The following is a 25,862-nucleotide window of genomic DNA, read 5'->3' as shown; positions in this document are numbered from 1 at the left end:
ACCAAACACGTGTTGGTGACTCGTCTGACCATTCGCAGCGAGATAATAAATTTACACAACAAAAAATGTCCAACAACAACAACAACACTTCAGACTTTGAAGCGAACTTTGAGCAAGCCTTTGAACCCGAGGATAACAAGTCCCAAACAACCCAGACTGTTGTTTATCCTAAAATTCAACAAGAGGATGATCAAACATTTTACCACACATCATCACCACATTCTCATCAACAATTAATTGCTGGCAGTGATGAAGGATATGATTCCATGCAACCACAACAACAAGTTTATTATTCCGTTGTTGATACAACGAGCAATAATGACAGTTATAGTCATTCCAGCTCTGGACAATCAACTCCAGCCTTCGGTAACAATTCATCGTTTCATTCCACGAGCACTAACAATCATAATAATGGCCAGACTCAGAGAAAAGTGGCCTATGTACCATCACTCATTCCGGAGGATATTGTTCATCAATACGGAATCAACGCTCTCACTCTAGATCAAATTCATCGTTCTGTTTTTGTCAGTATCAACACTCCTGTTCAGGAACTGTCTGTTCAGGAAATATCAAACTTCTTTTCGTTTTGTGGTAGTGTCGAGAAGATTATTATTGTTGATGATTTGAATGGTGCTGTTGTTTGTTTAGAAAACAGTGAAAGTTTTAGCACAAGTCTGTTATTGAATGAAATGAAATTGAACGAACAGACCACATTGTATATATTTAATTTGTGTGATTTACTTGGTATTCCAAGAAAGAAAGCTCAATCGCTTGTTCAAAATTCGGCTGTACCAGCAACAACGTCAAGCAGAGTTTCAGTAGACAGAGAAAGAGAAACTCCATCTTCTCAGTCAGCAATTCAAGGTTTGTTCCAAGAAGGATATATTCAATCAAAGAATTTATTTGAACAATTGAAAGCCAAAGCTCAACAATTAGATCAAGAGAATGATATCTCAAAGAAAGTTCAACAATCTTTGAATCATAGTAAGGAACAGTGGATAAAATTTGCCAAACATATGAACGAAAATGTGGAGAATGTCAAGTTGAAATTTGTTCCAATCCGTGAATCCTTTAACCTGCAAACAGTTTCACAAAAGGCAGAACAAATTGGAGGCCAAACACAGCAATATCTTTCATTTATGAGAGACAAAGTTAAAGAAATTGGCAAGGATTTGAACGAAAAAATCAAACAACAAGATCAAAAGACTCAATTCTCAGCAAAGATCAAAGAGATGAAAATTGAGGAAAATTTGCAACAATTTTCAAACAAGGCATCCGAAGTTGTGTCAAAGAACTGGTCAGCCATGACATCATTCTTTAAGGGTATGACACAAAAAGGAAGCGTATCACCAAACACCTCTTCAAGTCTACCAACAACAAGTTCTGAGATTGACAGAACCAAGCTTCCTCCTCTTCCAACAAAATCGGAAAAGAAAATTTCATCCATCGACGAAGATGATTCTTTGTGGAGCAACAGCGATCAATCAACACAACAAAACAACATGAATCCAACAACACATCAGTTCTCACTTGACAATGAAGAGGAAGACTTTCCTGTCGAATATCAAAATACCTCGAATAAGAGCTCATCCCCCAATGTACAGCAAGCTCAGGACAGTGCTGATAGTTTCTTCGATTAAAAGAAAAACTAAATTTTCATTTGTCACAGCCATTCTTGTGTTGATCCGTACGTAACAGATAATAGAGTGAGAATCTCACGAGTTTTGAAAAGATGAATTGTTCCGGGGTGTTAAAAGAGATGGTGATTACAATAAATGTTTGAGACTTCTTCAAAACACTTGTCGCCCTTATTTTCCATCCCGAAAAAATCAAACAACAACACCACCCAAGAGAACGATGAAACTGTCGGCCGTAACTACGACTCTGTTGGCACTACTTGTCGTTGTTTGTTATTGTTGTGGCACAAACCTAGTCCGCCATGTGGTGGTGGAAGGCTTTCCGATCGCAGCAGCAAAACATTTGCATCGCTCTAGTAACAACAACAACATTCGCATTACTTCTTCCATAAAAGGCTCTGTTGGTAGTAATCTTGATGATGAGAATGAATATAAACCCATTGAAGTACACTTGGCCTTTACTTCAACACCCAATCAAATGGTAGTCACCTTCCATACCATTAATTATGATGAAAACAAGTTAGGAAAGCCCATTGTAAAGTACAGTTCCAAGGATGCATCCTTGAAAAGAGATTTTCAAGTCGCTCATTTGGGAAATGTTGTAACACAATACGGACAAGTTTCACAAACTGGATTTGATATGAGTATTTTACTTTCAAACTTGGAATATTCCACTAAATATTATTATCAATGTGGATTCATGTTGAATGATAATGTGACTTCTGATATTTATTATTTCCATACAAGATCTGATCCAAGAACGAGTGAAAGTTTAGAAACTACCATTGTCATGTATGGAGACCAAGGAACTACCAATAGCAAACACGTCATTGCTCAAGTCGGAGAGTTTGTGAAAAATTTCAATGGAACGAACATGTTTGTCTATCATTTGGGAGACATTTCTTATGCGGATGATTTCCCTGGATTGATCTATCAAGCCATTTGGACCAAGTATATGATCATGATGGAACAGATTATGCCTTACACCTCCTATATGGTTCTTCCTGGTAATCATGAGGTATGTAGTGGTCCATATGATGATCCAATAATAATTTACACATGAACAACATGTGTGTTATTTCCATATTTTTCACATGACATTGATAATGTGTTATTTCCATATTTCTCACATGATATTGTGTGATAATTTGGAAATGATATTTTCAACAAATGAAAATCAATGTAATGTCAATAACTGATACCATTCAACATGACATTGTATGTTCATATAACAACATGTTCATGTAAAAATACAAATAGAAAGGACCAAAACTCGAACCTTATCACAAATTTGAATTAGGTTTCATGGCATACAATCATCGTTTCTTTATGCCTCTTCGAAACACTTCCCAATATGGTCACAACATGTGGTACTCGTTTGAACATGGTCCAATTACCTTTGTGTCAATTTCAACTGAAACCAATTATCCAAATGCATTCTATTCTGAATATAATTTTAAAGGAGATCAATTGGCATGGCTTGAACATACTCTCTCAAGTATTGATCGAAAGAAAACTCCATGGGTTATTGTGGTTGGTCATCGACCTGTCTATTCTTCTAAACATGGTTTTAGTACTGCTGATGGACAAGTGTCTGGAGAATCTCTTCGAATTCAAAGTGCATTTGAAGATATTATTGTGAAATATCATGTGGATATAATGATGGTTGGACATGTTCATTCCTATGAAAGAACTTATCCAGTCTACAAGACACAAGTAGAAAGAAAGAATAATTTTCATAATTTGAGATATCCAATCCATATTGTCAATGGAGCTGGAGGTTGCATTGAAGGTGTCACACATGAATGGTATATTCATTTTGGTCATGATTGGAGTGCTAATATTTTCTACAAGGATGAAGGTTATGGAATTTTGAGAACCTCTTACTCAAGACAAACTCGTGTTCATTCGTTGCATTTTGATTTCCATGCTGCTAAAACGAATGAAATTGTTGATACCGTTACCATCACTAAGGATGCTCAATAAATCAACAACAATGGATTTTTGTTATTATTTGGAGTGATTTCGAAAGAGGCATGAAAACAACTCTTTAAGGTTCTTATTCGAGGTCAGCACCAAAAGAAAGAACCATCATGTCAGGATCTAGCGCTCTGGCCGAGAAGTTCTTTTTCTAATCATCAAGTGTCAGCACAATTTTGTGTTTGACTTGCTTGGTTTGTGGCTGTTGTAATTGTTCTCTCTTCTGGTTCTCTCTTCCAGCTCACGCATTCCGGATGAATCACAATATTAATAACACAATATTAATAGTAATCCAACAACAAACAATTGCGCACAACAACCATACAGCCACCACATCTCTCATCACCTACAACCAGTCTGATCTCTCTCTTTGTATTTCATTATTGCAATTCATTTGAATACTCTCTGCACAACCTTTATAGTCCGATTGCATCTCTTTCCCAACCAGTATTACTAATAGTACTTCCTCTGAGAATGTCCTCATTAGAAGAATTCTTTAGTGATGATCCAGATGTTCCTTCGCACTACATTTGTTCACTCACGGAAACAATCTTTATCGAACCAGCCTTGTTGAATGGAAGAATTTATGAAAGAAGTAAAATATTGGAGTGGATCAAGACAAACAAGACAGGTGAGTTGGAGATTGTTATTGTTAGGATTGGGTTTTGTGGTGATGATCATGTTCTTTTTTTGGATTCATATTTGAAAATCAAACGGGTATATATTCAAATTATATTCAAATTATACAATCATAATACGATGATGATTAAAATATGATCATGATGATTTAATGATATGGATTCATATGATGATGACCCTTAATTTGAATATTATTCATCTACTGATCACTTCCGAACACAATGAATGGATCATTCATCATTGAAAATAGATCCCTTCACTCGAGAACAAATCTCTCCACCTTCTCGTAGTCTTGGAATTGAATCCATGGTTCATCCCATCATGAAATCCTCTCTTGGATTAGACACTTTTATGAAATACAAAGTGGAACAATTTTTCAAGAAATTACAAGTATTGAATAAGGCTTATCATTCATCCTGTTTGGTAACAACGAGAACAACAACAACAAGTACAGTAATTACATCATCATCATCACCACCACCACCATCATCTACCACCACTAGCACCACCATAAACACCACCACCATAAACAGCACCAAGATTGAAAATGATGCATCGATCCTAAGATCAAGCGCCGTTGTTCAACAACACACAGCAGTGGATCATCAAGATTCGATGATGGGTCTCGAAAAAGATTCTTTCAATACTGAAATCCTTTCACATGTATTCAAATTAATGATTCGATTCATTTCATCTTGTTTATTGTATATGAATACTCATCATCATCATGGAGGAAATAATTCAACACCATTACCAGATCATTATCACATTGCAAAGAATGAATTACCGAAATATGTCACACTTTTTGACAAACAAGAATTATTAGAGACATGTTTAGAAGAATGCAAACATTCACAAAATGTATTTAATTTAATATCAGAATTTATTAATGAATCATTTGCAAGAAATTCACCAACCAATGATTCTTCACCCTCAACAACAACCAACAATTATCTCATTTCCACACGAATGAATCGAAATCTCTTAAAATCCTCTTCCGATCAACAACAACAACAAATGAAGGAAAAGAATCTTGTGTCACTAATGGACAATGTCCTATCACCCTTGAATTCTTCAAGTCCAACATTGATTCAACAAGCATTCACCAATTCATCTCCTCTCATTGCTGTGATGAATGTCAAAGATTCTCTTTTGACTGCAACGACTAGTGTTAATACTGGTACTAATACTACTAATACTACTAATACTGGTACTAATACTACAATGAATCATACTACTGCTAATCAAAATCTTAATAACATTTGGATCACTATTCCTCCTATTGAAATGACGTCATGTGTCAATTCATCGACACAACAACAACATTTAGATTCTTATCATCAAAATATTATTTCTTCCTTATTTAGTGATGAAATTTTCAGTCACATCCCAAACACCAATCAAGTTCTAAATTTATCATCACTTCGATCGTTGAGTCATTATTTATTTGTTAAAAACAATCAACAACAACAACAACACACTCATTCCATGATCAAAGAATATTCTGATTCTCATGTGAAATATACCATTCTCAAACAAGGAATTGTCATGAAAAAAGATGTGAAATCCTTCTTTCAAAATTCCAAATTGAAAAAGAGACACATTTTACTCACAGTGAATGCTAAATCTAAATTTAAAGTTTTAATTTTCAATGCAGATGGTAACAACAATGATATCTTTCATTCAGATATGAAACCATTGGAAGAAATGGAATTATCAAATTTGTGTTATATTACTATTAATGATCAACCTAAAAAGAATTCATTTCCATCGAATCATCGAACTTTAACATTAAATGATCGAACTGAAAAGAAGAAATGGCTTTTTGAATTTGAGAATTCCTATGAGAGAGATGAATGGTTATACCTGTTGAAATATTGTTTATTATTATGTTAATAATTTTCAAAATCGAGAGTTAAAAAAAAATCATTTCGAATGTCTTGTTTGAATTTTTTTTTAAATTTTCAAAAAAATCCAATTAGCCGATTGTTAACACCATTGGTGCTGGTAAATCCGTGAGGATTGGGGATTGTTTTTGAAATGGTTTTTTGAATCTTGAGTTTTCATAGTATTTGGTGTGACATTTACCAACTAGTAAGGTGAGAATTATTTGGATTTCAGGCCAATTTTGGTAAATATTTGGTAAATTTTTAAGGTTGGGTATTTGAGTATCTCGAATCATTACTCCGTCATGGTGGATGATGAAAACTTTTCTTCTATCACAGTATCTTGATTCTTGATAATCGTTGAGGATGCATCTTATTGATGTAATTTCTAGGAATTTTGTGTAGAAAAAGTCCCTAAAACATTGAGTGTTAGGGCAATAGTATATAAAATGTTTTAGGGTTCCGGGGCATTTGCAGTGAGCGCATTGTCTTTCCTTATGTTGTTTGATATGATTACTTGTCAGATTTCTCCAGATTGACCATTTAGTCTCTGTGTCAATTTTAGATTTGATGAATTTCAGATTGATAGATGACCAGTTCTTGGTAAGGTGTAGACTGGAATTATTTCTATCAAATTGGCTAAACATTACTTCGTAACGTTTCTTTTGTATGGATTTTTTGATGTCGAAAATAATGGTATTTGATGTAGTAAGGATGGTTTGGTTTGAAAAAAGTTTCCTAATGTCAAAGTAGTTGTGCTCTTGAGCTCCTTTCTTTGCTAATTCATCAGCTTTGATATTTCCTTCGTTGACGTGTCCTTTAACTTTGATTAGTTGAATATTCAGTTTGGATTGTTGAATGACCTTATGATATTCATGTTTAAAGCAGTTAAACATTCCATTATAGGCTTTGTTTTTCAAGATGTGGATGGATATTTCACTATCTGTGTGAATTTTTGCCTTGGATTTAGGTGGAAGTATCTTTAGTGATGTGAGTATAGCTGACAATTCAGCGACGTTATGTGAGTATTCACTGTTAATTTTGTACGAGAATTTTTGGGTTTCTTGGGAATTGTTGACTTTGGCGGTGAAGCCGAAACCTGTTGAATTGTTTAGATTTGATCCGTCAGTGTAAATAGTAAAATTCTTTCCTTTGAGTTTTGGAAGATTTTCATCATTGTTAAATTGTTGAGGTTTGATCTTGTATTTCTTCATTGATCTATTCATTTCCTTAAAAATCGAATTTTCATATTTAATTCCTTCTGAATAAACTTCTCTAAGGAGTTCGTTCTCATTGTTAATAAGATAAAGGGCTGTTTTGATTCTAATTTCATCAGCAAAGATGTCGAATCTTGGAATACCTAATCCACCATAGGTGATTGGGAGGTGAAAATAGTTTGTTGGACTAGCATTATGCATGAAAATTTTCTTTCTTATTGCTTTTCTTACTTCAATGTTGATTCTATCAACAAGCGTTTCAGGAATATAATTTGTTCGTAAAATGTGTGTAAATAAACTAGTACATTTGGCAAAGATTACTTTCTTAATATTTGTTATCTCCATTCTTTTCAGTGGAATATATTTGAGTGAGAGTTGAAATTGGAGGATTCTTTTTTCAATATCTTCATTTAGAGTAGAGTCATCCCAAGGATAATGATCAAGCACTCGAAGGTTTTTGAATCTTGGTATAATTGTACCATCTATCATTGGTTTCATTATGCTTTTAGTTGGGAGAGTGGTTGACATGGATTTTGAAGGATTAATGTTTAGGCTTAATTGGCCGAGCCATTTTGAAATATTATCAAGTCTTTCGTTATAATTGCAATATCTGTTTGCAATAAAATTAATGTCATCAGCGAAGCAGAGTAATCCAATATCGTTAATATTAAGCTTGGTTGGTTTGATTGATATTTTCCATTGTTGTATACATTTGTCAATTATGAGTTGAGTAATACAATCATATATAAGAGGAGCTAGAGGGCATCCTTGTGGTATTCCTCTTGTTTTTGTGAATGGTCTTGAGAGATGCTGATTAATTTCTAATTGTAACGTTTGATTCTTATATGAATTTAGTATGAAAGATTTCAACTCCTCTGGAAACTCACAATGCGTGAGAGCTTTTTCAATAATATGGTTTTCAACGGAATCGTAAGCACCTTCAATGTCTAAATTTACCAATAGGAATGACGATTTGTTCTTTTTGGCTAAAGATGAAAGTAATAATCCGTGATTCATTGTGTTTCTGTGTGAGATAAAGGCCTGTTGCCTTAGATTGATGTGTTTGGAAGTCCATTGTCTTAATTCGTATGCAATTATGTTGTTGAAAAGTAAAAAGTAAAATTTTCAAAAAAATGTTCAAACACAGTGATGTTGTCATTCGTTCAAACATCACCACCACCACGAACAACACCACCACCACTTCAATGACCCATACATGGCACTACTCCTCCTCCTCATTATTCCTTCTTGCAATGATTGTCATGATCGTGAGTGCAATTTATTTCTTCACATTTAAAGGATTTTTAGTGAGCAGAATGATTTTACCAAATTCAAAATATAGAAATTCCTTGTCTCGGAATGATTCTTTTCAAAAAAAATCAATCACAAGTGATGAATCCATTGTTGAAAGGTCAATCTCTTCATCCAATCATGAAGATTCTTCTCTTTCATCATTCACTACATTATCAAAGAATGATCCTTCTCAAACAGAATTATCATCAAAAAAGAATGATCCTTCTCAATACTCTTACTCTAATCGTACCTACATGAATGAATCCAATCCTTTCAATATCATTATTCTTTTGATTGATGCCTTACGTTTTGACTTTTATGATCAATTACCATTCTTGTCAATTTTAAAATCTAAATATCCCAATCACACAAGATTATTTAAATTTGTTGCAGATGCACCCACCACTACCAGTCAACGATTAAAAAGTTTAACCACAGGATCATTACCAACTTTTTTAGAAGCTTTATATAATTTTAACAGTGAACAAGTCATTGAAGATAATTTAATTTCACAGTTAAAACATTTTAATTCAAATATTGTGGTTTTAGGAGATGATACTTGGAAATATTTATTTAATACCTCTGTGTATTTTAATACTCATTATTTATATCCATCTTTTAATGTTTGGGATCTTCATACAGTCGATAATGGAATTTTAGAACATTTAAATTCAGAATTGGAATCTTTTCAAAAAAGTGAATATCAAAGAAATGTATTAATTGCACATTTTCTTGGTGTCGATCATTGTGGTCATCGATATGGTGTTCATCACTCAGAAATGGATTTGAAATTACAACAAATGAATCAAATGATTGAACATGTGACTCGATCCATTTTTAGAAATGATACCATGATTTTAATATTTGGTGATCATGGAATGAATGATCATGGAGATCATGGAGGAAATTCAGAACTTGAAGTTGATTCACTTCTTTTTGTATATTCTCCATTTCAAGAATTATTTTCAAGTTCTTTTGATAGTAATAATACTATTACTAGTAATAATAATAATCATAATAATAATAGGGCTGAATCTCATATTAGGACTCATATCGAATCTACTTCAACTACTACTTCAACTACTACTGAATCTACTTCAACTACTTTTACTACTACTTTTACTTCTACTTTTACAACTATTCCTCAAATTGATCTCGTTCCAACATTAAGTCTTCTCTTAAATATTCCAATTCCTTTTGTGAACTTGGGAAAAATCATTCCTTCCATGATTCCCAAGAGATGGATTCAAAATCATCCTTCTCTTCTTCTCATTCTACTACAAGAAAATGCTCATCAAATCTATCGATACATTGAAGAATATTTAAATTTAGATCATTCTTTTATTGAAAGAGAGAAATGGAAACATTTACAAATACTTTTCAGAAAAGCCAATGAACAAGCAGCAGAAGCATCATCATCATTCAATGAATCTTTTCAGAACGTATACAATGAATCTTTCCAACAACAGAAATCATTCAATGAAGCATACAAACTCTATGAACAATTTATTCAAGAAATTGTGAAACAATGTCGAGAGAGTTGGGCAACTTTCAATCATTATTATTTATATATTGGAATGGGATTATTGGTGGGAAGTTGGATTTTATTGTTATTTGAAAATTTCACACAGAGAATGTTGAATCATCATGAAAATACTCACAATGAGATGATTGAGAATCCATTCTTTCTTCGTCGTGGTTTACATGTTGGTGTCATTGGTTCTAGTGTGTTATTATTTCTATTCAAATTATTGATTGCTCTTCAAACAGAGAAGGATGATTCATTGACTTGTTCTTTGAATGGTATTGATTCACTATGGAATTCATTGTCTTTGGATTCCATTGCATCTCTTTTTTCCAAATTGAATGTTTACTATGAAATGATTCATATTCATCTTTGTTTTTTCACACTACTTGTTGGAATTTATGAACAATTGAAATACTTGATGAAAAAACATCAAATACTCGTACAACAATGGAAACAATTACTTTCCATACTACCGACATGGATTGATCTCATTTGTGTGATTGGATATTCGATGAGTTTATTTTCAAATAGTTTTATTATTTATGAAGATCGAATGGTGAATTATTTATCAATTTTTAGAATCATTCTATTCTATTTCTTACAACTCAATTATGTGAAAAGAAAAGATTATCGTCGTTCAACAATGAAGAGCATGCAAAGAACCACAAAGAGTACTCTTCAGAACAGCACTCACACCTGGAATGTCATTATTCTTTTAATCTTATTGAATCAATCAAGTTCTATGATTCGATACAGATATCATTCGAGTTCATTCATTGATGATAATCTCACAACGATCATTTTTTCAAATCATTTCATGATGAAATTGATGTATTTACTCGTGATTTATTATGTATTGAGAGAACATTTGAAACAACGATTGAATCATGATGAAAGCTCGACTTGCCATTCACATACTTTCACCACTTTCTTCATTTTATATATTTATTTACCACTCTCATTCATTCTCGTGTTGAGTTTTTATTATTTTGTAAATGAGAGTCTTGTAGAAATTTCGAATCGAGTGGCACAAGGTCTGTATGCCCTTTTTGTGATCACAGTGGTCTATGTTGGTATTCGATTAGTTTTCAAAGATTATGTGAAAGAAGAACCATCCACAACCACCTCTGTTAACTCTACGACCAACTCAAAGAATCTATTCTTTCTCTATTTCTTTATCATTTCCATTAGTCCCTTATTGATCTTATATGATCATAGATATTTATATACATTTGTTATTTTACTTGCACAATATCACTATTACTATTTAATTACTCAAGCCCAAAGAGTCACAGAGTCATTGGAAGTTCGTTCAAAAGAGAGTCAAATCATTGATATTTTCCTTTTTGGTGTTCAAGCATATTTTAGTTTAGGACATCAAAATTCAATGACAACCATTCATTGGAATAGTGCATTTGTTGGTATTTCAAATGCACATATGGTATTCTCTGGAATACTAGTCATGCTTAATCAATTTTCCTTCAAAATTATATTGACTATCACTTTGAATTTATGGATTTCACACTCTCCTCCTCTTGATCGAACCACTAGTTTGGTAACATCAAGAAAAGAACTGTCATTTCAGTCGATACAAAATTATTCCAGATTTCTCTTGCTGAATGTTTGCTTGCTGGTAACAAGCATGTTGTGCGCATTTATTCAAAGAAGACATTTAATGACCTGGGATATCTTTGCCCCAAAATACATGTTTGATGCTCTCTCAACATTGATTGTATGTGCATGCGTTAGTGTAATGTGCGCCTCATAGAGGAAAGATTTAAGCATTAATTGCTTGTCCAAGTCGGTTTCAAGAAACGAAATTAGTCAACTTTTGAAGATTAAGAAAACCACCAAGAATGAAAAAACTATAATAAAACTATAATGGACAATTCATTGCAAATATATATTTACAAAATTTCTCATAATTAACATCAACAGTAAGACTCAAAATATAGATATGGGTCATGCATCATTATTGTTCTCCATAAATTTGTTTCAACACTGGAGCTATCACTAATGCAATAATGGTCATCAATTTGATCAAAATGTTCAGGGCAGGTCCACTAGTATCCTTAAATGGATCTCCAACAGTATCACCAACCTAGCAAGATTTTGAATTTTTGAAAACATGCAAATGAACCTAAAAATAATTACAAATCATATTAAAAACATACCACACATGATTTGTGAGCAGCCGATCCTTTTCTTTGAACCTCACCAGTCTCCTTATCAACCAAGGCACCACTTTCAATGTATTTCTTGGCGTTATCCCATGCACCTGTAAGGATCAAGAAAATAGAGATGATCAATGAGTATTGTTGTGTGAACCAGTGTATTGTTGTGTGAAATTCAACATCATTCACAACAATGAGTGTTGTGTCTACTAGTACTTACCTCCTGCATTGGCCATGGTCACTGCCAACAAGAATCCACTTGATAAACTTCCACCCAAAAGACCAGCTAACATTTTCTGACGTCCAGCAAAGCCAATCAACACTGGAGCAATAATAGACAACAATCCAGGAAGAATCATCTTCTTTAAAGAACTCTTTGTTGAAATATCCACACATTTAGTATGATCTGCTTTAACACCTGGTCTTCCTTCAAGTAATCCATCAATTTCTTTGAATTGTCTTCTTACTTCCACAATAATAGACATGGCAGCATCACCAACAGCAGTCATTGTTAATGCACTGAAAATATATGGTAAGCAAGCACCAAATATCAAACCACTCATAACATCCTTTTCTAATAAACTGACACTTGTAATACCAGCTTCAGTTGAGAATGCTTGCAACAATGCAAGAGCTGTTAAAATGGCAGATCCAATAGCAAATCCTTTACCAGTTGCAGCTGTAGTATTACCCAATGCATCCAATGCATCTGTTCTCTCACGTACAAGTGGTGGTAAATGACTCATCTCTGCAATACCACCAGCTATGATAAGTGCAGAGTAGTAGTAGTAGTAGTAGTGAGAGTGTATGTGAATGATTGGGGAGAAGAAAAGTCGTACATGTGGAGATGAATGTGATGGTGGTTGGAATTTGAAAAAAAAATGGTCCAAATACATTAATACATTTCATAGTATGAAAAATTAAAAACACAAATGTTGGTGAAATAGAGTGATGAAATAGAGTGATGAAATGACATACAAAATATTGTAACTTACCATTATCAGCAATAGGTCCATAGGCATCAGTTGCCAATGTCACTCCCAATGTACTCAACATTCCAACTGCTGCAATGGCAATACCATAAATTCCACCTCCACTTTTACCTCCACTAGCAAAATCACCCAACAAGACACTGAAAATAATACTCAATACAATAATCACCACAGGTGCAACTGTTGAAAGCATTCCAACACTGAGACCCTTAATAATGACTGGTGCAGCACCAGTGAGACCACTCTCAGCAATGGATTTGGTTGGTCGATAGGCAAATGAAGTACAATATTCAGTAGCTAAACCAATTAACACTCCACTTGCAATACCAATAAGGAAACATAAAAAGATGGCCCATGCTTGTGTTAATGGATCGAATAATAAGAATAAAATTAATGCACCTAACAAAATATTTAAAAGGGCAGCACCGAAAATTCCTCTACGAATAGCCATTAAGAGACTACTTTGAGTGGCAGGATTGACATCAGGAGCATGTTCTTCATCCATTTGACTCTGTTCCATATCATGAGTGGTATCATGAGTGGTGTGAGTTCGATCATGTCTTCGGAAAGGTGCAACCAAATAATTCAATGGCCACCAAGCACTCGAACTGTTCACACTCACCAATGAACTTCCAATGATGGAACATAAAATACCACTGGCACTCAAATAGAAAGGTGCAGCAACACCCACCGATCCAAAGAATTGTGATCCAAGAGTGGCAGCTGCAATAATACTTCCAACATAGGATTCGAATAAATCAGCTCCCATTCCAGCCACGTCTCCAACATTGTCTCCAACGTTATCAGCAATGACTGCAGGATTTCTTGGATCATCTTCAGGAATGTTGGATTCCACCTTACCAACAAGATCAGCACCTATAGGAGTTATTATTTTGAATACAGACATGAAAGACATGATTCAGAGATGTGGTCATTATGAAATTTCATACAGATATCCATATATTAAATTCACCAAAGATTAGAGTGTGTGTGTGTGATTGATCATGGTCATAATTATACACTTTTTTTAAAGAGTACTACAACAACAACAACTCTACTTACCAACATCTGCTGCCTTTGTATAGATACCACCACCCACACGAGCAAACAATGCAATACTACTAGCTCCAAAACCAAAACCAGCCAAAGCACTCAAATTTCTAAAGATCATGTAACAAAGAGTCAACATGACCAATCCTAAACCCACGACTGACAAACCCATGACCGTTCCTGCACTAAATGCAACCTTCAAGGCTTGATTGAGAGAAGTACGAGCTGCATTGGTGGTTCTTACATTGGCACGAGTGGCAATATACATTCCAATTATGGAAGTGATTGAACTCGTGACGGCTCCTACAAGGAAACATACAGGTGTGGCCACAAAGTATCCCGATTGATCCACTGCAAACAAGATACCTGCAACGACCACTATAAATACAGTCAAGACTTGAAACTCTCGAACAAGGAAAGCACGAGCACCATCAGCAATGTATTGACTAATTTCATAGCACTTGCTTCCATTGAATTCATAGGTACCAACTTTAAAGCTCAATACACGTAAACTCAAAAAGACCACAACGAACAAGGCTAAGAATCCACTGGCCATCGATGTAAAGAGTGACTCCATTGGAAGATCAAAGGCTGTGTTCTTCCATGTTTGATCCGGAACTGGAAATTGTAAGAAAGTGCTTACAAAGGCTGCAATGGTGCAACCGAAAGCCAACACTAAGAAAAGGCCAATGAAAATATAAAAGATGATGGATTTGACTTTGGGTTCTTGAAATTGTGGTTCATCAGCCACTCCGGGAGTCTGTTCATGAAGATCAATGGTGTGTTCGGCATCATCTGTTGGTGCATTTCCTCCCAATTGTGGTGATGTTCTTCTTTCAGAAGAAGTTCTTGTTGTTTCCATCTCTTTTATCATCATGACAAAAATAATATTTTAGAGTCAAGGTTGATCATCATCATCAAGATGGATTGCGTCGTTATTTGCAATGAGTGATTCATTATTGATCATGATTCAATCCATAAAACGAATGGTAGTGGATGAATGAGAGCGAAGACAAGAGGTGGTTTTTTGATTCGAATTAATATTGTTGTATCATGACAAGAATGAGAGTCATGTGTGATTTTGCTCGTCAGTCAATTCTCAAAATTTTCTCAAGCTTCATCAACGTACCCTGATGATCGTTTTCACTCATTTTTTAAATATGAAAGATTGCCAAATTGATCGGGTGCCAAATTATTTGCCAATTTAATGCCATTGCATTCTTGTGTTATTTACAATAACTCATCAATGCTTAACACACCACAGTCAACAATTTTGATGGAGTCAATTGGTTTGTCACGTGCACTTGTTCTTACTTTTTGTAATTGATCCACAATTTCCATTCCTTGCAATACCTTGCCGAATACCACATGCTTATTGTCCAAATGTGGTGTTGATTCAGTGGTAATAAAGAATTGAGAACCGTTTGTATTTGGTCCTCTGTTTGCCATACACACCAAATATGGTTCGCTATGTTTAAGGTCAAAATTCTCATCCTTAAATTGAATTACATTTCCCAGAGAATCTCTGATAATCATATCATTAATCTTATTCTTCAATTCTTCTGGTACAGAGGTATCTGTTGCTCTTCCAATGTATGGAACACTTGACATTCCTGTTCCTTGTTTTGTGTCACCTCCTTGAATCATAAATTTGTTAATCACACGATGGAAAATAGTTCCTTTCAATTCCTTGCTTTCGCATAATTTTTCAAAATTGTAACTGGTTACAGGAACCACTTTATCGTACAATCCAATAATAATTCGTCCCTTGATTACATTTTGAAAGCGAGAGTCGGCGTGTTCAACATCCAAATATGCAAATGTTCTCATGCGAGATGGATCAATACGATCCAATAATTGTTGCTTTGGAGATGTGGCAACGGTTTCATCATCAGTAGGTTGCTGGTTGGTCTGTGGATCATCCTCAATAACGGCTCCTGTTCCCTTCTTTGGACCGTTCAATAATTGATAAATACCAGCGGCTAATCCATGACGGCCCGATACTTTGTCATACGCATAATAACCAACAAACAACAACACAAGTAATACAAGTACTTTGCTTCTATTCCAATTCTTGAGGAATTTCAACTCGACAAAGTATCTAATCAATTTCTCGGGTGATTCCTTCCATAATTGTTCTTGTTTTTTCATTCTTTCTCTGTGTTGTCTTTCCCATTCGGTTTCACGATCCGATACTCCAGTCTTCAAAGTTGTATGGAATGATGAGAAAGTAGATGAACCTGAAATTAATTTGTTCATCACCGCACAATTTCCGAGCGATGAATGTTGAGACAAGAAATTTTTCATCAAAGGCTTGATGATGGGAGTTTGAGAGCGAGTACTACTTTGAAGGACTTTGATGAGCATTTTTTGTTTTTATTTGGACATTTCATATTCTTCAAGGGCCACACCAAAAGATTATTCTTCGTCCTCTTCGAAAGGATTTTCAATTTCTTCAGTTCCATCGACAGGACAAAGATGCATCAATGACGTTCCTCGACATATCACAATTCCTAGCTTTCGGACATATTGTTTGTTATTTTCACCTAATTTTCTTTTGTGATGATCTTGTGAATCCCGAATAAACTCATAACAATCTTCCAATACTAAATTTATCATTGTATCATAGCCTCGTAATATTCCATAAACTTCTCTTCCTCCGATGAATTTTACAAGTACTGATTTCGATACATATTGTGATAAATCAAGAATATTTTCTCGGGGTTTTCTTGCTGGAGTGGTCGTTGAAGAGGGATTCGAAGAGGGCGTTGTGGTTGCTGTTGAACTCATTTTTATTTTGAAAGTCAAGTCGCGAGAAGAGCATGAAAAAGGCTTGCAAAAAGAAAGCATTCAATTCAAATCCTGAGGCGATGATGTTTCAAGTTTCATGATTTGAGGTACTCGAGAGAATTTCCATCCTGAGATGAATTGCTTCAAAGCCTCTAATTCATCTTTGGTTTTTGAATGATTTGGTTTTTCGCTATCATTCATTGGATAATTCTTTTCAATATAGAATACCGAGTAATAGTATGTTCCATCTTTTGAATAGCTATACATTTCAACATCCATTAATACTTGAATTTTATCATTGTCTACAATATTATTTTGAATATTAAGAATATCAATATTTTGAATATTTTCAACTTGAAATGAACCATCATCTAATTTCAAATGTTTCATAAAATCATGATAACATTGTTCAGAAGCAAACAATTCATGCAGTAAGAGAGGTGGATGTGTTTCATCAATTTTGTTCTTTTGTTGTTGTTGCTTTCCATGTGTTTCTAATAATTGTAAATATTTCACTAACAAATGATTTTTAAATACAAAATACAAAAATAAATCTTTTTCGAAAAGAGGATCAAGAGTTTCCATATTGTCCAAATCCGAGTCTTTTCGAGTTTGGGCAAACCGTCCAGACAAAGTTGAATCATAGGAACTCCCACTTTTAATCTTATAATTATTTTTTAAATCACTAAAATGTTGAGAATAATCTCGATCATACGATGCAAAGAATATTTTGGAATAATTCACTTGAAATTTGAGAATAGAATTGATGAGAAATTGATACAAGCGAGAATAGATTTGAAATAATTTCTTAAAAAGGTGAGATGATGATTTGAAAGGACTATCATGTGAATGTGGCTTTTCTGGGGATGAAGAGGATTCAATCATCTTGGAACGAGTCGATGATGATGGTGATGGATGATGGTTTGGAGACCCAATCACAACGGAGGTTGTAAAGAATCTTCGTCGTTGATTAGAATATTGACATGATGGATAGAATGGTTGTACTAATGCCGTAACTGTTACTACAAGGAGTGATAATGATCGTTTCCGAATGCTTGATAACCATGATGATGATGATGATGGAGGATGTCGAAGAGCAGTTGACTCGAGGGTGTTGCAACACGACTTGTTCATTTTTTGAGGTTGTTGGTGTGGAACTTTCCTGGAACTGTGGCAGCCAACTGAACTGGTCCAGCGTTTGAATCCATAGCAGGGATATTTTGCTGCTGTTATCGTGAGCAGTTTAAACGCCTTTGCTTCCGGGGTGCCTGCAAGGAAGTCACTACGTATCTGCTACGTTCGGCTTGTAACATAACCATCGAACAACGTTTATCATCGAATAAACCCACACCTGAATTTTTTGAATAACCTCAGATCAGGTTATTGGTTCGAAAAAAAAATTGAACAACACCAATTCTCTCTCTCTCTTTCTGGACGTTGGGTTCTTCTGAAGTTGGTCTGACATCATCATCACCACACGGATTGTTTTTCATCACGTGTTTCGGAAATTCTCAAAAACGAACTCGCTTCTCCATTGGATTTTTAATAATAACAATTCTTCATCATCATCATCATGAATGAACAACAAATTTTCATTTCCGAACAATTAGAACTCCAAGTAGATTCTCTCAATGAATTGAAATTTAAGAATATATTCTCAAATGATGAAATTGCTAAAATTGTTCAAAAGAGAACAGACTATTTATACTTGTTAGCCTCATCACTTCCAAAAGAAGATTTATTGCATCCATATCTCAGTCATATGCTCTTCGAGTTGAATTTATTAACTTTGATTAAAGCAAGACTAAAGCTCTCAAAAAAGAAGAATAATGAATTCAACATTCATTTACAGTTTCCATATAATCAATTCAAAATTGGTATTTCCAAATTTAGTACTCAAGTATATCTATTTAAATCTTATATTGACTTTTGTGTGCAGTATCAATTGAAACCCAATGCTGCATTCGATCAAGTTCTATCCAAACACTCAAACCAAGAACATTTATGGTTGTTATATGCTAAATTTGAATTTGAATACAACCAAGCAATTGATAATAGTATGGAAGTGTTAAAGAAAGGTATTAAGGCCATTCCTCACAGCGGTGTTTTTCTATATATGGAACTCATGAAATTGAAATTAATTAAGGAAGAATATGATGATTTCTCAACAATATTTAATACCATGCTCGAAAGTATTCAAGAAATTCACTATGAACACTTTTTCAGTATTTTAAAACTATTACTTTTTTATTGGAGAGAATCTTGTAAGAAGAAGAAACAAGATATTCTTGAAATGGATGAAAATGAGGAAGAAGAGACTACTACTAGTAGTAGTGGAGAATCCAATGTATTCTTTCCAAACATGATCCAACACATTCTATCCAATGTGTTATTGAAAAATTATAGAACTAATGAAAAATGTCTCTATCTCATTATGAAATTTAAATTAGAATATTTAACACCACAACACCACAACTCGAGTACTACTACAATGTCGACCAATTCTCCTCTACCCAATTATGAAACTATTCTATCAGTGATGGACCATATTTGTGATCGAGTATGTCATACTACTCTCATGTATCACTATTATATTTTATTATTAAGTGATTTATTTAGCATGAGTGGTGGTGATATATCATTCATTAATAGAATTCATCAAGTATTTAACAAGATGAATCAATGTAGCCTGTTAACTTTTAGAACACTCTTCATCTATTCAAATATTTTATTATCCTATCAAAGAGAAGCACATACGAGTGTTGTGATTAGAATGTTGAAACAAAGTCATGTCATGTTAGAAAAATTGAGAAGCGTCGATTCTCATGATTTTGTCAAGTGTTTAACTCTGTTATTAGAATTGACAAATTATTCAAAAGATTCTATTGAATATGCTTGCAAATGGGTGAATGGCCCTAAATCTATCGAGAATGAGAGTAAGATTGAATTTTATAAGAATTTATTACCACATCTTGATCATCCATCCTCCACTCAAACATTCTCTCAAGAATATATTTATCAAATGCATGTAGATGCCATCAAGAATACTCTCAATAGTGTTCAAATGAAAAAGTTATTCTTCAAACGATTTGCTTCTGGTGATGACATTTTCACAAGTGAAGGATTCCAACAATTAGATCGAGTCGTGAAATTAATTGGATCTTTGCCTCCAAATGATCATCAAGTTTATCAAATGATGCTCAATCATCTCACCAAGAAAATTAATGAATTAGAGCAACAACATCAAGAAGGACCTTACTACTCGCGAGTCCAACAATTATTGAATCACTTGTTTGAACAACAAATGGTTGAAAATAAGAATGATTGGAAGGTTTACATTCAGTATATGCAGTACTTGAAAAAACAACAACGTCTTAAAACTATTTCATCGGTTTATCAAAAAGCCATGAATGCTTTGAGTGGTAAAACTCAAGAACTCAACTCATTCATTCAACACTATGACAAGTACATCAAGTAATAGAAAATTTCCAGTAAATTATTCATGTTGATTGATCAAAAATTTTCATTCTTGTGTAAACAAATTCAGTTTGAGAATTCTCGAGTTTTTTAATTATTAAATTGGTCTCATGTGTTTGTTTATAAAAAACTAAGTGACCATTCGCTTTAACAAGGTCACAATTCCATTTCTCAACAAGGATGTCACTGGGAAGAAGGCACTCAAGAAAGCACTGATGAAAGCCAATCCAACCACAATGAGAATGAGTTGCCATGGAACATACACACTCACAGGCAGCTCTGTAAATAAATTAGATTGAATACTCATGGTAAAACCAATGACAAAACCAATAACAATTCCGATCAATGATGCTGTTAACACCAAAATCAATGCTTCATAGACATAGAGTCGAGTCACAAAAAACTTTTTACATCCAATGGCTCTCAAAATTGCAATTTCTTTGGTCTGTTCTTGAATGTTAGTGTAGAGTGAAGAAACTAAACTAAAGAAACACATAATCATGGAGAGTACAGTCACAAAGAGTAATAGAAAATTAGTAGCATCGAGTGCAACATTAATGGTATCCATTTCATCATTTACATCTTTCAAACTAATACTCAGTAGTCGAATATAACTCGAGAACTACATGTTCGATCAATAATTTAGATTCATAATTATTCCATATCACCAGCAGAATAGAATGAAATTAAAAATATACAACACCAACAGAATAGGATTAATATATATATATAATATACAACACCAGAAGACAATAGAATCCTTCTCTCATGTTCATCCTCTTACTTACATCATCTTTAAATGCCTTAACTTGTTGTTCTGTTGCATTACTATAGACATCAATAAATAATCTCTCAATGGGTACATCCATCATCGAGTTAAAGGTTCGATTAGACATTCTCATATACGTTGTACATGACACCACAGCAGGTTGTGAAGTTGAACTTGGAAATGCAGAAAATAAAAAGACAGGTGATGAACTCACAAATGCCATTGGTTTCATCAAGGTATAATTATAGATTGGAAATTGATCAGTAGGAGTGGTGAATTTCACTACAAACATGTGTTCTAAATTCTTTAAAGAGAGTAATTGTTTGTAAGCTGTTCCAATGAGCATTCTCTGTGATCCTGAGATGGTGTATAATTGTTCACTCAATGAGTTTTCATGAGAGGTCATGTCTGTGATTAAAAAGTATGGATTTGCAATTTGAAAGAAATTGGGAGGAACACATCGAATGGTTTGTGTATAGGCTTGATAACCACCTTAAGGAGTGTGTGTAAATTCATCATTCATATCATCATCATTATGTATTCATCATGTATTCATCATGTATTCATCATGTATTCATCATGTATTCAGGCATCAATTCATTCATCATGTATATCGTCATGTAGTCATTCATATCCATTTTCAAAATCATCACATAGATTCATCATAAAGGACATGATCATGTATTCACAAGTCATCATAAAGGACATGATCATCATAAAGGTCATGATCATCATAAAGGACATGATCATGAACTCTACACCACTCACTTACCCATGGTTGAAATTTCATTCTTTGAATACATGGTAGAATATGTCAGAGGATAGGACATGAATGAAACCTCTTTCACTACTTGTCGATGATAATTCATCAAATACCATTCCAATTGTGCCAAATAGGTTGAAATTTCTAAACTATTATTATCTGTCACAATCAATCGTGTTCCATAATCTTGTAATGAAATGTATTTAAAATTTGCTAATTGTAAATTAAATGCAATGGATACAAAAATAACAAATCCCAAAGACATGGCATACATGATGGTTGTTTTACGATTTCTCATTCGATGTGTCACTAAATTCTTTAAAATTAATTGTCTCAATGCAACATTTTCCCAAAAAAGTAATAAATGAGTGAGAATGGTTTCTAAAATATTTTCCAAATTAAGTGCCAACACTACAAGTCCTAATAACATTCCCAATAATACTGCAAAGAACATGCTCAATAGAATATTCAAATTCAATGTTAATAATGCACTTGGAAAGAAATAATAAACACAAAAACCAGCAATAATAGCCAAAAGAGGAACTGCAATCAATGTTGGAGAAACAGATGTCTCAGAATTTCTCTCAATGGAATATTCAATGGATTTGGTTTTACTTCTCTCAGTGTCAAGAGAATCATGAAGATTTTGACTCAATGCAGATCGTATGGGTAATAGACTGGCGAGAATGGGAATGACGAATCCAAGTGCAATGGAAACACCAACACCTGTGGGATCAAGTAATTTTGAGAGACTATTCCATCATGACAACAATAGATTATTATACCATCATTCAGGTGAGTGTAGGGTGTAATGGTAGTGGTGGTGGTGATAGTTGCAATTCATCATCATTGGACATTATTGTTGCAATATATAGATATATATAAATAGGTGATAATACAATAGATAGATAGATAGATATAAATAGGTATAGATATAAATAGGTATAGATAGATATAGAATCATAAAAAAAGCCTTTCTTGTCTCACATGAGACACTTACCTCGTATCAAAAAAATGTCCCAACAAGTAACTCACTCCCACGTAACTTGCTCCTCCCAACACTAAACCCAACACCAATCCAGGGATTGAATATAAAAAGGCTTGTATGATAATTAATTGAATTAAACCTTTCCGATGCATTCCGATCATTCTCAATACTCCCATTTCAAAGGTTCTATTCTCAACATTAATCATTAATAGAGAATAAATCAATACAGTAGAAAGTAATGTCAAAATAGTAATAATGACATTAATAATGAGACTAAGGAATAGAGAAACAAATCTCAAACTATTCAAAAATTGTAATACTGGATATGATTGTGATATTTGATCAAATCCAATATAATAGGAAAGTGAAGATGCAAAATTTACAACCAATGCTCTCACATCTGTATATTGTTGTAAATTATATTTTTGAATTCGACTTGGCGCCAAATTCCAGTAAATCGTTTTAGCATAATGATCCATATTGACTCTTGTTAGATTCATGAGAGATTCTTTTGAATATTGATTTGGATTTAAATAGGGTGCTATGGAGTGTAGGAAATACTTGTACTCGATAAAAATAAAATCTTTCACTGTATATTCCATTTTTCTAAAATTATGTGGAAGAATGTCTTTGACTCGAAATGAGAAAAAGGAATTAAATTTAAGAATCTTATCCACGAGAGTAGAATTCGAAGGATCTGAAATGACTTGAGCCTCTCTAAATGGTCCATTCAATACTTCTCGAGTATTTAATTGAATAATAAAAGTATCTCCAACTTTTAAATTCAAATTAGATGCCATAACACTTGAAACATAAGCTTCATTCTTTGAGAGTAGTGGATAAGAAAAAGATCTTCCAAATTCCATTCGACGTTCTCTCTCTAAATCTAAAATGTATAAATTACTCTTAACCACTTGTGTACAAAATTTTGGTACACAAAAAGAAGATGATTTTCTACATGTATTTGTTGATGAATTCACAATACCATTATAGAACCATGAAATCTTATCCATATCATCAAAAGAATCGATATAGGATGGTAATGAGAGACCATTGTTTGAATTTTCAGTTTTACATGATGAACTTGAATAAATATTTAAAGAACTTAATTCAATTCTAGGAGAATGATAAGAATATTTTAGGGTATAATCTTCTTGTCCTGTTGCTCGGATAATGTTCTCTTCCATTGCTGTTAAATTAAATGCTGTTGTTGAAGAGATGGCATTGGATGGAGTAATGACCATATCTGCTTCAAATTTGTTATTTTCTGCCAATCTTAAAAATATAATTGGAACTTGTTGTAATACTGTTAATGAAACACAAACAACAAATACCACCACCACACATGATCCAACACCTAAAAGATAGGCTAATTTACGTTTTCTAATTTCTCTAAAATTATGTGACAGATAGGTCCAATAGAGAAAGATTAAGGAAATGATTAATTTTTTAAATTGTTGAACACTCCATGATTCATGAATGGAATGATGAGAAGAGGAATGTTTCTTGTGTTGTTCTGTTGTGGAAGAGTGATTCTTGTGTTGTTCTGTTGTGTCCATTGTCATGTTGGATGCATGATGAAGAGGTGTGAATGATATGGTTGATGGATGGTCATTATTGCTTGGAATATTGAAATACTTGTTAGCCATCATTACCTCACGTTCATCATTCATGTCCTCATCATGATTGGTTGCATTTTTAACATGACTTCGATAAGTGAGAGTTGTCGTGATGGTATTGGGGATGATGGTATTTGATTCCATGTTGTTATTAGAATGAGTCGTAGAAGTAGTATTCGTTGTTGTTGTTGTTGTTGAACAAGATTGAATGATGGAAGGCTTTTTTACAGCATTTTCAGAGGAGACTAGAGGTTCCTTTGTAAACGTGTTGTTGTTGTTGGAATGAATCATTTTTCTCAATTCTTCATTTTCTCGTTCAAGTTGTTTCAATAGTTCATATTCTTCTTTTGTCAATGTCACCACGTCATGATGATGAGAGGAAGTCGATGAAGAAGATGAGGATGTATTACTACTCCTCGTAGTGGTCGTTGTGGTAGCAGCACTATTTTTGCTACTATTGCCTTTTGTATTCATCATATATAATTGACTCGAATCATCAAGTTGAGTTGTTGAGGCTAAATTTGGAACAGCACCATCATCATCGTCAAGTCTGAGTGGCGTTGAAAGTGTGGATGAATCAAGTGGTACATCATGATCGTTGTGATGATATTCTTCTTCACCGCCGACGCAATGAGTGGATGGTCGGGATGGTAAAGAATATTCTTCTAATTCAATAAAAGCCTCATCATCATTGTGATTGTTAATTCGAGTCGCAATATTAGGAGTTGTGGTTGTTGTTGTTGTTGTTGCAGTAACTCCTCCATCATAGGGATTGCTGGAATAAATGATGGGAGAGGAGGTGGATGAAGAGGAGGTGGTAGTGGTGGTGGTGATTGTGTTTGATGAATCGTGGTGGTCTTGTGGTTGAGCAGTGGTGGTGGTGGTGATGGAAGGATTGTTGTCGTTCATCGCACCGCTATTCACTCGGAATTTGTTGTTGTTGTTTGGTGTCATATCGTTCAAACCAACCAACAAATCCGAAAAGATTCGCAATTTTTTTGGTGCTTCTGAACTATAATAATGACCGATAAGGGCGATGAACAATTGAGGAATGTTATTA

General features: G+C 34.0%; 11 protein-coding genes across 11 annotated transcripts; 5 read left to right on the top strand and 6 right to left on the bottom strand.

The window, feature by feature from the left end:
- Positions 1-65: 65 nt before the first annotated feature.
- FDP41_004158 (uncharacterized protein) lies at positions 66-1,640 on the top strand (the record flags this gene model as incomplete). Its single annotated transcript, XM_044707542.1, has 1 exon — positions 66-1,640. One exon carries the CDS (start codon positions 66-68, stop codon positions 1,638-1,640), a length of 1,575 nt encoding a protein of 524 aa, XP_044561576.1.
- Positions 1,641-1,857: 217 nt separating this feature from the next.
- FDP41_004157 (uncharacterized protein) lies at positions 1,858-3,623 on the top strand (the record flags this gene model as incomplete). The annotated part of the gene is made up of 2 exons (XM_044707541.1): positions 1,858-2,655; positions 2,898-3,623. The coding sequence occupies 2 exons, from the start codon at positions 1,858-1,860 to the stop codon at positions 3,621-3,623; spliced, it is 1,524 nt and encodes a 507-aa protein (XP_044561575.1).
- A 468-nt stretch (positions 3,624-4,091) lies between these two features.
- FDP41_004156 (uncharacterized protein) lies at positions 4,092-6,152 on the top strand (the record flags this gene model as incomplete). Its single annotated transcript, XM_044707540.1, has 2 exons — positions 4,092-4,248; positions 4,507-6,152. 2 exons carry the CDS (start codon positions 4,092-4,094, stop codon positions 6,150-6,152), a joined length of 1,803 nt encoding a protein of 600 aa, XP_044561574.1.
- Positions 6,153-6,234: 82 nt separating this feature from the next.
- Positions 6,235-8,376, bottom strand: FDP41_004155 (uncharacterized protein; the record flags this gene model as incomplete). Its single annotated transcript, XM_044707539.1, has 1 exon — positions 6,235-8,376. One exon carries the CDS (start codon positions 8,374-8,376, stop codon positions 6,235-6,237), a length of 2,142 nt encoding a protein of 713 aa, XP_044561573.1.
- Positions 8,377-8,492: 116 nt separating this feature from the next.
- FDP41_004154 (uncharacterized protein) lies at positions 8,493-11,948 on the top strand (the record flags this gene model as incomplete). The annotated part of the gene is made up of 1 exon (XM_044707538.1): positions 8,493-11,948. The coding sequence occupies one exon, from the start codon at positions 8,493-8,495 to the stop codon at positions 11,946-11,948; it is 3,456 nt and encodes a 1,151-aa protein (XP_044561572.1).
- A 204-nt stretch (positions 11,949-12,152) lies between these two features.
- FDP41_004153 (uncharacterized protein) lies at positions 12,153-15,547 on the bottom strand (the record flags this gene model as incomplete). Its single annotated transcript, XM_044707537.1, has 6 exons — positions 12,153-12,281; positions 12,355-12,458; positions 12,575-13,117; positions 13,350-14,222; positions 14,409-15,260; positions 15,526-15,547. The coding sequence occupies 6 exons, from the start codon at positions 15,545-15,547 to the stop codon at positions 12,153-12,155; spliced, it is 2,523 nt and encodes an 840-aa protein (XP_044561571.1).
- A 79-nt stretch (positions 15,548-15,626) lies between these two features.
- On the bottom strand, positions 15,627-16,763 carry FDP41_004152 (uncharacterized protein; the record flags this gene model as incomplete). The annotated part of the gene is made up of 1 exon (XM_044707536.1): positions 15,627-16,763. One exon carries the CDS (start codon positions 16,761-16,763, stop codon positions 15,627-15,629), a length of 1,137 nt encoding a protein of 378 aa, XP_044561570.1.
- A 51-nt stretch (positions 16,764-16,814) lies between these two features.
- On the bottom strand, positions 16,815-17,186 carry FDP41_004151 (uncharacterized protein; the record flags this gene model as incomplete). The annotated part of the gene is made up of 1 exon (XM_044707535.1): positions 16,815-17,186. The coding sequence occupies one exon, from the start codon at positions 17,184-17,186 to the stop codon at positions 16,815-16,817; it is 372 nt and encodes a 123-aa protein (XP_044561569.1).
- Positions 17,187-17,246: 60 nt separating this feature from the next.
- On the bottom strand, positions 17,247-18,320 carry FDP41_004150 (uncharacterized protein; the record flags this gene model as incomplete). The annotated part of the gene is made up of 1 exon (XM_044707534.1): positions 17,247-18,320. The coding sequence occupies one exon, from the start codon at positions 18,318-18,320 to the stop codon at positions 17,247-17,249; it is 1,074 nt and encodes a 357-aa protein (XP_044561568.1).
- Positions 18,321-18,759: 439 nt separating this feature from the next.
- On the top strand, positions 18,760-20,664 carry FDP41_004149 (uncharacterized protein; the record flags this gene model as incomplete). Its single annotated transcript, XM_044707532.1, has 1 exon — positions 18,760-20,664. One exon carries the CDS (start codon positions 18,760-18,762, stop codon positions 20,662-20,664), a length of 1,905 nt encoding a protein of 634 aa, XP_044561567.1.
- Positions 20,665-20,793: 129 nt separating this feature from the next.
- FDP41_004148 (uncharacterized protein) lies at positions 20,794-25,756 on the bottom strand (the record flags this gene model as incomplete). The annotated part of the gene is made up of 4 exons (XM_044707531.1): positions 20,794-21,285; positions 21,452-21,924; positions 22,205-22,947; positions 23,196-25,756. The coding sequence occupies 4 exons, from the start codon at positions 25,754-25,756 to the stop codon at positions 20,794-20,796; spliced, it is 4,269 nt and encodes a 1,422-aa protein (XP_044561566.1).
- Between the last annotated feature and the right edge of the window lie 106 nt (positions 25,757-25,862).

The sequence above is a fragment of the Naegleria fowleri genome, assembly GCF_008403515.1.
Source record: "Naegleria fowleri strain ATCC 30894 chromosome Unknown tig36, whole genome shotgun sequence".
Classification (NCBI taxonomy): domain Eukaryota; phylum Heterolobosea; class Eutetramitea; order Acrasida; family Naegleriidae; genus Naegleria; species Naegleria fowleri.
The sequence above is the reverse complement of the archived record's forward strand: the minus strand, read 5'-3'. Positions and strand labels throughout refer to the sequence as shown.